Source organism: Calypte anna, chromosome 5A (assembly GCF_003957555.1).
Source record: "Calypte anna isolate BGI_N300 chromosome 5A, bCalAnn1_v1.p, whole genome shotgun sequence".
In the NCBI taxonomy this organism is placed as follows: Eukaryota; Metazoa; Chordata; class Aves; order Apodiformes; family Trochilidae; genus Calypte; species Calypte anna.
In genome coordinates this window covers 2199461-2209989 of record NC_044251.1, presented here as the reverse complement: position 1 = coordinate 2209989, position 10529 = coordinate 2199461, and the positions used below count along the sequence as shown (strand labels likewise).

Sequence of the window (10529 nt, the reverse complement as noted above, 5' to 3'; positions counted from 1 at the left end):
TTAAAAGTACTTACATGGATCTAGGAACTGGAAGATCAGGGGTTATTTCAATCCACTGAAAGCAAGGGCAGGCTGAGAGATCTCCCATCACATTCCTGGCACAGTGCTGAGGAACTCTGTCAAGGGATGGGTTTGAAAGCCTTCTACACCTGAGACACTTCTAGCTGCAGGATGTCCTGTGATTGTAATTCAGCATTAACACTAAGCAGGAAAAACATACTGATATAGAGGATAAAAGACCAAATAAAATATTTCACTTCTTAGTGTTGTGAATACATTGTTTGAATACAACTCTGGGCAGCTTGTGCATTCTTCATATATGATTGAGTAAAAGAAGTTGTATCAGGGGGATATTCAAAGCAGAACTATTCCTCTTTTGAAACTATGCAAAATTAACTCTAAAAATTCTTTTACCTGTCTAAATCATGCTGTTTTCTGTAACATTAGAATAGGCAAGAGCTGTACTGTAAGAATATCTTGTAAATGAAGTGTGTGATGTAAAAATTGCTGCTCTAAATCAAGGAGGCTATGTGTGTGATCACAATTTCAAATCCAGTTGCTTCACTACTTAAAATATTAGGCCTATACTTATCATAGAATCATAGAATTGGCTGGGTTGGAAGGGACCTCAGAGATCATCGAGTCCAACCCTTGAACCACCGTTGCAGTTGCTAGACCATGGCACTGAGTGCCACATCCAGTCTGCCAGTGCCAGTCTGCCACTGGCACTGCCACATCCAGTCTCTTTTGAAATATCTCCAGACACGGAGAATCCACTACTTCCCTGGGCAGCCCATTCCAATGTCTGATCACCCTCTCCAGAAAGAAATTCTTTCTAATATCTAACCTAAACCTCCCCTGGCACAACTTGAGACCCTGCCCTCTTGTCTTGCTGAGAGTTGCCCGGGAAAAGAGCCCAACCCCCCCCTGGCTCCAACCTCCTTTCAGGGAGTTGTAGAGAGTGATGAGGTCTCCCCTGAGCCTCCTCTTCTCCAGCTTCAGCATCCCCAGCTCCCTCAGCCTCTCCTCATAGGGTCTGTGCTCGAGTCCCTTCAACAGCCTGGTTGCCCTCCTTTGGACCTGCTCCAGCACCTCAATCTCCTTCCTGAACTGGGGGGCCCAGAACTGGACACAGGACTTGAGGTGTTGCCTCACCAGGGCTGAGTATAGGGGCAGAAAACTATGGTAAAATGGACAGATGGGGTCTGGCTGCAGTAGCAGCCTGTAGCAGGTGTTTTGCAAAAGGCATGGAAGAGGCAAGCCCATTAGAAGAACAGTTCTTGCCTTACAAAGCCTCCTAACTTGCAGGAAACAGCTTTTTGGGACTTGGTGTGACACAGAGGGTATTCATGTCACTGTGTTTTAACATATCTCAGAGGGCAGTTTTTTATTTGGATTTTTGAAAACCTATATTACCCACTGCCTGGCTCAACATCCTCACCATATTCCCCAACTCCTTCAAAGAAGCAGATTCTTGTAAACTGAGACTTCTCTTTAGAAGAACTGTGGTAAATCTCTTTACCTCAGTGTCGTCTTCATTGCTTCATTTCCATCACTTTGTCCACAGTGGAATTAAACTTAACTGCTGCTTATTTCTTTCAAACACTCTGAAAGCCAAAAATACTACTTCTGCATCCCAGTCTGCTGTGGTGGTGCAGAACACTGAGCACAACAGTATCCTGGAGCCTTACCAGCAGCACTAAAATTAGCTGCTACATACCAGAAAAAAACCCCAAACACGGAAAGCTGCAGTATCTTGAGAAATCAAGGAGGCAGCTCTGTACTGCAAATAGATCAGACTTTGCAACAGAATATTTTTATAGAAATGCAGATTATTTTTTTTTTTAGACAAGTACATAAAGTGCCACATGTCACTCAATAGCAATCCCCTCCTCAAGACAACTTTGGTCCAGCTACATTTGGAAAAACAGTTCTAGGTTTCTCAATAGCCAAAAGGGGTAAGATTATCAGAAATAGGGAAAACCAGAAATAATTTCTACAGAAATTTCTTTCCTGGTTTCATTCAGAAAAAATTAATCACAAGGACTAAGTAAGAACATATATATTTAAAAAAAAACACTTCACAAAGAAAAAAAAAAAGAGAAATGTCTCAGCTTGATGAAAATGCTTATAAAACAAGACATACGAGCAAAAATTTAAAAGAAAACTTAAAAAAAAGGAAATTTTGCTCTGTATTTTAGGAAATAAATACTAATTTGCTAAACATAACTAATGTAACTACAGAAAGTAAGTGAAGCCTTACATCTTGCACCATTTCAGAATCTCTCTAGGTCATCTATTTAGCTTGCTGAATGACAGGAGCTGTGAGCTTGCTCTTTTGATAGGTCTCTGGTCAAGTTCCCTGTATGATGGATTTGTCATTTCTGCTCTGAAAAAGAGGTTTAGAAAAAAGAGTGACCTATAATGCTCACCCAGACTGAGGATCTCAATAAAACACAAATTTCAACAGTAGTTGCTGCACATCAAGCACCAAGAGCAGAAGTATCACTGCCTGGTTATGCATTTTCCCTTATCCCCACACAGCTCATTTCTTTTATGGACAAGTGTGTTCTCTCCCTGTGAAAGTCCAGTTAACATCCACCAAGGTAACCTTTGTGTCTCAGCCACTTGTGAAATGACCTGAGCATCAGCACACATTGCAGCAGGGAGCAGTCCTTGTCCTGACTGTCAGCAGCAGTGACTCAGTCACCAGACTGTTCATTCCTGCCCTGTACAGGCATTCAGAGTCCCCATCACTGCAGACTGAAAAAGATGACAGCTCATTTCACAGCAACCAGGATAGCATTTATTTTAACAAGTTTTTTCTTCCTTGCTTTGTTATGTGTTACTTTCCACAGGCAGTGGAAGTGCATGCTACCTATCTAGCCTGTGTTACAGCACCTGTCACAATAATTTGGGTTTTCTGGAGTATTTAATTTTACAGCCACCAGATCAAGAAAACAAACTCAGGTAGCAGCACAGAATCCATCTTTAATGCTCTGTAATTTATAAAGACAAAGATGGCATTAGCAAGCCAAGCCTTTAAGCCAAAGCATCTGCTCAGATACAGAAATAAATACGACTTGGGGGACACTTCTTATCCTATTTGTTAATAATGCTTAAACCAGTCAGAATTTATAACAAAACATTTATGCAACAGCAACTTCCAGAGTCAGGAACTCCCCTATGCATAAAAATACCTTCTTTATGAAGTTCTTCACAAATTAAAAACCCACTGAAACATTTTAATGTTCAGTTTCCTGAGAACGTGCTAGGACAGTTTCTTCTTTCTGAAGAAATTGCAATGACAATGCTCTTCCTTTAAAGCTGATTACCACTGAAAACACTTGCTTTACATTGATCATAAAAATTAATAACACATAAAAATTAATAACACAGCACATCTACAGTTTCATTTATATTTAAAAAAAAAAAAAATGAACAGAGCACATTTACTTAGCAGCTAAAACCTTCATTCTGAAAACTGATCTTTTAAAAACTGCATACAGTCAGACAGCTCTCTACAACACGTGATGCATGATATTTAAAATCCTAGAGATGATTTGGTACACATGTGCTTTGTATTGGTTTCCCACTATGGGAGCAGTTCAGGGTCTGCATGCAGCACTCCGTAGTTTAGCAAAGAACTCTAAAGGTATAAAGCTCATGGAGCCCACTTGGAGTCCTGATTTATGATAAGACCATAACTTAAATGGGTGATCTCATCCTGCTCCTCTGTGTCAATCAATTGAGTCAGACTGAGTGTAAATGGAATTGCTCAAAGAAGTTCTGTGTACAGCAGAGCTGGGAAAAGAAATATTGCTAGATCACCTCCAGTATCATGAGACTGAGGCACACCACTTCTGCCACTTTTAGTAAAGGTTAGCATGATATACAGAAAGAAAAATGGAATGAAAGAAAACTGGAGGCTTTTTATCATCTGGAGTGGATTATTCCCAAACCTGTTGTGGTATGTTCAGGATATCCTTCAACCAAAAATTCTGGTACATTGGGATGTGCCAGACTAACTGCAGATCTCCACAGATAAAGCAAGGACTTGAAATGACCACAGTCACTGCTACCTGCTACAAAACATTTTGGTGAAACTCATTAACTCAACCATAAAGCCTAGAAACCTCCTGTAACCAAGTCTGAAGGATTCTAACTTGTTTGGTAACCTCTCATTACATGGCACAAACTGTACTCCTTTTTTTGACACTGCTCTCATGAACAAGAGCCACATAGAAATAAGAAAACTCAGGTCCAGTTTTAACATTTCATGTTTAACTTTATACGTAGTATTCTCTTACTCATCATTACAGGAAACTATGTATAAGATGTCTTTGACTTCCAGCTCTCCCTCCTTCAATACAGATTTCCTTTACACAGCTTCTCTTTCATGCAGGGTTTCAACCATCCTGAATGGAAGTTTAGAGAAATGCAGGCAGGATTAGAAATAACTAGGTTTGAGAGACTTGTATAGAAATGGATATTCATTATCATCCATTTGTTTTCTGTATCAAACTCCAAATTTAGCCTACCTGCAAAACAAAAAAATCAATAAGACATTGGGCCACAGAAATGGAACAACTTTCCAAAATATTTTTGAAGATCTTGTGAAGTAATAGGTTACAAGAATCTAAATAACTTAAATGCTGTATCCCACAACTGACTAGTTTACAATGGAAATTATTCAAGGATATTGTCTAGAAAATAAAGCAGATTGTAACCATACAAAGAATATGAAGGCCAAAATCCTTTTATATATATCTGTGTACATTTTATATTGCACCTTGAGATTCTTACTATGCAGGAAATTATGATGTTCTTGTTGTTTCTATGTAAATGATCTCCTGGCTGTTTGCTGAGTTCTGTAATGAACCACTTAAAAAAGAAAAAGAAAAAGAAGTTATCATACAGCACCACAACACCACAAGCTTTCCCTTTCTAGAGGCTAAGTACCTGACAGACAGTACAGTCAGCTCTTCTCTGAGAACCTACAAAGCCAGAACCACTCAACTGATCAGCTAAGGACACTGAAATATTAAACTCTGTACTGAAGACTTATTCCACAAACTGAGGCAGACAGTGCAGGATCTGCATCTGTGAAGCACTAGGACAACTTTCAAGTGGACTATTTCTTTAAATAAGTGTGTCCCCTTTGCTAACTGGTACAGTGATGGTATGGACTAGAAAGATAACTGGTGGTGTTAACCATCCACTTTCTAACTCTTCTCCTTTGTCCTACTGACCTGTGTTGCTGTGATGCTCTTGGTAAGATGAACTCTGAAGCGTCAAAGCGCCTCCAAATAAAAACTGAATGATCTATGAGAAGTTACTTTATTTCCTTTTTTTTTCTTTTTTTAAAATATACATATACAAGATATTTTATTTCAAAAGCACATGAACATTATACAAGTTTCAAATTTACATTTTTGTAATTAAAGATACCAATATGTGCATTATCAAATAACTTCTGTCAGCTTGGATGGAAAAGAAATCAGTGGCATAAGCATCTTGCAGTCACTAAATTCAGATTATACTCACAGTGAACAAACCTGCATAGTAGTTGAACAAAATGAAAGATGACCACACCAGTCAGTGAATGATATGGGACCCCGTTTGCTGAATTAGTATGTGCAAGTGTACAGAAAGATGCATCTTTCCTCTCCCAGTTCCTCAGCTATGAAGCTGTTTCCAGAGCTTTAAACATGAGCTCACCTGCTCAGTCAGCCCAGCTCCTGTCCTTATATACAGTTCAGAGAGAAAACAAAACAAAGTGATCTCACTGCATATTTGATCAAACAGAATTCTTGTCTCAGTGAAGTGCAAGGTAACAACATTTTAGATAAATGAATAGGTAAAATGAGGGAAAGAACAAGTGAATATAGTTTTGGTATCAGTGAGGCTTGGATTGCTAGTCTCAATCCAATATTTTTTTGATGGGAAGAAGTGTTTACATCTTAGAACTTGCCAGTGCATGCAGGTTTTCATGACAACTGCCTCTTTTAGATTCATTATGCATTTGAAATACATTTTACAGAAGACTAATAGCATTCAGATTTAAGGAGTTTTATATTCAGGTTTCAAATCTGAAAGAATCAAAATAAGTAGAATGGTCTTAATTGCAAGAAATACCTGAAAAATATATCAAAGCCAACTACTTGTATCACCAGGGAAGGCTTTTAGTAAAGGTTATAAAAAAGTATTTGAAATCAGACCAATTTTTGAGTTCACTGGTATTCCATTTTTATATGAGTTATGGTGCTTGCTGTTCACTACACTCAAATGTACTCTACAAACTTCAAAAACTAGGAGAAGTGATATTTAAATCTAAATAGTTATTTGTGATTCTACTATCTCTCATAGCATCAGTAGCAAAAAAAGAAAACAAAAAACCCACAAACAAACTAACAAAAAAATCCCAACAACAACAAAAAAACCCCACCACCAGCAAAAAAAAGAAAACCAAAAATAAATCATACAAAAATATACTCTTGGAGAAAAAAAAAAAAAACAAAAAAACCTCTCCTTGTAAGCCTTATTAAAATAACACAAAAAAATCCAAATAGCAGAGGTGGGAAAATTTAGAATACTGACAACTTCAAACCTTCACACAGAAATGGGATTTCTTGGGAAGGCTTTTTCACCCATCACATTATTAATTCTCTCACGTCTATTAGGGCTGAAATTCAGAAAACAGAAAACCAAACATTTCAAACTGAAGCACAATCACATGTCACTGAGAGAGAGTTCAATCACAATGTGCTGCTGGCTACTGAAGGGCAAAGTGAGAGATTTCACCACCTCTTTCCTCCTTTTCTGCTCTAACTGGCACTAAACAATGCCCCCCCTCAGATATGCAACTTCATTTATGCAGGCAGGACTCCAACAGTAGTGTCAGTGGATGCAAGAGTGGAAAAATTCTCAAATATGGGCACACAAACTTATTTGACTCTAAAACTTGCTGCTTTGGGGCCTTGGTTTTAGTCCAGTGATAGCTTTGAAGGCCTTCTAGTTTACTGATAACTCAGGTTCTTGTATAACTTACAGAGCTACAATACAATAACAGCATTTTCACCTTTGATTTCCAGGGAAAATTTAGAAGACAAACTGTAAAGAGTAAAACTACCCATAACCTAGCCAAATCGTGTAAGCCCTAGGCTTTAGGATATATAACATTGTTAAGTGACAATTTCATTACATAAAGTGCAGTTCTGGCAATGCAAAAAGCACAGGTTTTATTTTTTGATGCAACAAGCAAGATGGCAATTCTCCACTTTCTACCCCACACTCCTCTTTTAAAGAGTTCCTTAATGAACATTAAATCTCTGGATGCAGCTGAATGCAGACTTTTTCTGTACAACTTTGTCTCCTGGAGCTGTTGCTATAGATTACTAAAAGCCTGTCACCACTTCCACTCCAGTACTATGCCACAGATCTTGGCCTATTTAAAAGCTTCACTAAGCTTGGAAGAGAACCCAGGAAGAGAGCAAAGAAGGCTTTTCTATAGCAACACCATCTGGGTATATTCTCAAGATATAGGTGACAGAAATGCAGTATGTGCCCTAAATGAAGCACAGCATTTGGGAAGTTGTCCTTGTCAAAACATGTGCAACAATTCCAACTCCTCAAAAAAGCAAAAACATTCCTGGCCTGAATGTTCAGTAATAATTACATAACAGGGTTTTCCTTTTTTGGGGAAAAAGAAATAAAGTAAGAAGAGCAAAACATATGACTTGAGGTTCTGTTTCAATGGATCAGTAATACATCCAAACTAGAGAATCCATCAGCTGTGTCTGAATTACAGAAGCCATTTGAGAGTAGATTTACTGCCACCCTCCCTTCCTTTTCCAAAGCACTGCCAAAGGTAAGTTTCCACTAAAAATCATGAGACTCAGAGTAATTGCCAGTTGAATCCAAAGAAGATCTGATTAGTTTCTTGGCTCCTGGCTATCTCCTCTATGATGCAGTGTTGCTGCCATAGCAGATGGAGCTTCCGGTAACGCTCCCGACATAAGTGCAGGGGATTGCCTCTTCTTCATAAAAGAAAAAAAGGAGAACACCCAGTAAGCATCTCAGAATAGCTACTGGCAAACTGTTCCATTCACAGTCTAGCATGAACATTCTTAATGATAGCCAGAAAACATTAATACTTATATCAACACCAATGCTAACGAATCTACTGGACTGCCATTTCCAAGGTTCTGTTTCAGCAATGTCAGGTTGCTGCAGACTCGTGATGAAAAGCACACAAAGTATTCTTGAGAAAAGTAAGAAAGCTTAATAGCACCAAAAAAAAGTGTATTTTTCCATTAGGAATAACCCATTCATGACTGGGAACTGCCACCAGGAATATGAAGTTAACTGAGTTCACCAGGTCAGTATCTACATTACAGAGCTGCACATGCTAGCAGGAAGAACAGGTTAGGTAATGGGTGTAAGAAAGAGACACCAAAATGGAGAAGTAGAAAGTCAGTCAGGCATTTACTTACTTCAGACCTGGATCTGTTTCTCCATATTCATCCAAGTAGGGAGCAGGATATAAGCAGCCCCTGGTTTTACCTTCAATGAGGACAACTCTGCATTCCCTGATTCTTAAGGAAAAAAAAAAAAAGCACATTTAAAATACAAGGTTACTCCCAGCAGGTTATTAACTTTTTGCTAAGCCCTATCTAGGACAAAGCAGTATTTCTTCATCTCAGACAAACATAATCAAGAGCTTTGACAATGTTGCAAATGACCTTCTAATATTTGCTTTTACTTTTTAAACACATTAAATTCTAGCTAGCTACTTACTTGAGAAACATACAGACACCAGCTCCACATTGAAGAGCATGAGAAGTACAGGCTCCCAGCTCCTCCCCATTCACCAGTTCTTGACAGCAAGTATTCTGGGAACACAACATAGCCCCACAGAATAAACACAATACTGGATGTTTCTGTTCATCATCAGAAGACCGTGGGCATCTAGAAAAAGTGTCACCAGAATGTTACTGCAGGAATTAAAACTCTGAAAGAAATGCTAACTATGGATAACCCTTAAGAAACAACAACCCACAAATCTAAGACATACTATGACATACATCATATCTCCCACATCTGCCTCCTTTGGATAGTTTTTTACATTGCTGGAAAATTTCATCTGCTTTAAGCAGAAGACTGGACAGAATGATTTGCTCAAGTCCCTTCTAACCTGAAAATCCTAACCTGTGATTCACTCTTCCTGGCAGAACAGAGTGCCAACCTTCAGGGCTCATTGTGTCCAGTTAAAAAATGATTTTCAGGCTTATGGCCAAAACAACTGCACATTGCACTGGTGAAAGAAAACCAGCAGATTAAGCTATAGGAATTTTATATGCTATTCTATCAAACACAAGTTCTGAATTAAGCTTCTGTGTTTCAGATTTAAGATGAGTATGTGCTCACACTGGTCAGTATAAGCATAACAATGCCTTCAACTCTGCAAAGTAGCTTCTGTACATAGTTTTAACACCAGCTACAGCAACTGAAAGAATATAAAAGTTATTAAAAGTGACAAAACACCTAGGAAGACAGCTGAACATGTCACATCTTACCTAAACTGAGAGGCTTGGTTCAGAAGGCAGCTATAGTCTTCAGGAAGCTCTATTAAGCTATTTCTTTTCCTAGGATACCTGGGTAAGTGCAAAAGGACTATTATCATACAGATAATTATCAGAATAATAATAATAACAGCATGGATAGCTATAAATTCCTACACTTTCAGCCCATTCTGCAAACTTCTGCAATCCTACACCAGTTCTTCAGTCCCAGAAATCAAAGCCAGAGGCTCCACATAGGAGCTTCAGCATTTTTATTTTCCAGAAATGTGATTAAATAAGATTTCATATGTAATCTACATGTATGAAGACATTTGGGTTAGCTTTTGGGTTTTCTGTAAAGTAAGCTAGGTTTAATAATGTTCATTCTCACTGAAGTCACTGTTTGAGGAGTAATTCACAAAGACCAATGTACTTTTGGTAGTAGAGCAGGAGGAAGAAAATACAAGCACTCTAACTTCCCCACAACTACTTTATATTTTTCCAACAGTTTAAGTAAAAAACAGAGGAAAAAAAGTGCAGAAGAAAAGAAGAGCAGAAGAAAAAAAGTGCAGAAGAAAAAAAGTGCAGAAGAAAAAAAGTGCAGAAGAAAACTAACCTTATTGCAATGCTTTTCCCCTTCAAACAGCTTAACACCACTGGGTCAGCACACCACCTATTTCAAATAAACATATGCAGAGGACATTTAATATTGCTAAAGTAAACTAGTAAGCAAGGAGCAAACACAGAGCACAAAGCTCTAAAGATTGATAATTCTAGATGAAACTTCACAAATAGTTATTCTTTGACAATTTCCCTTCAAATAAAAGAATTGAAGTTTGTATACAAACTTTCACCTATGTGAAAAAACAACAGTTAAGATTATCATCATGCACATGAAAACACAGAGTTAACACAGAGTTAAAAAATGGAAAGAGTCTTCACACATATTTCAGTTCTCAAAGTGAG

General features: G+C 38.1%; 1 protein-coding gene across 2 annotated transcripts in view; it reads right to left on the bottom strand.

Annotated features, from left to right (window-relative positions):
- Positions 1–7218: 7218 nt before the first annotated feature.
- Positions 7219–10529, bottom strand: part of UBR1 (ubiquitin protein ligase E3 component n-recognin 1) — a 74003-nt gene continuing 70692 nt past the window's right edge. For both annotated transcript variants that reach the window (XM_030452068.1, XM_030452067.1), the window contains 5 exons: positions 10180–10236; positions 9579–9656; positions 8800–8970; positions 8496–8597; positions 7219–8039 (listed from right to left, as the gene is read on the bottom strand). In XM_030452068.1, coding sequence (XP_030307928.1) covers positions 7898–8039; positions 8496–8597; positions 8800–8970; positions 9579–9656; positions 10180–10236 — 550 coding nt within the window. In that variant the 3' untranslated portion in view covers positions 7219–7897. The remainder of the gene's footprint in view (positions 8040–8495; positions 8598–8799; positions 8971–9578; positions 9657–10179; positions 10237–10529) is intronic.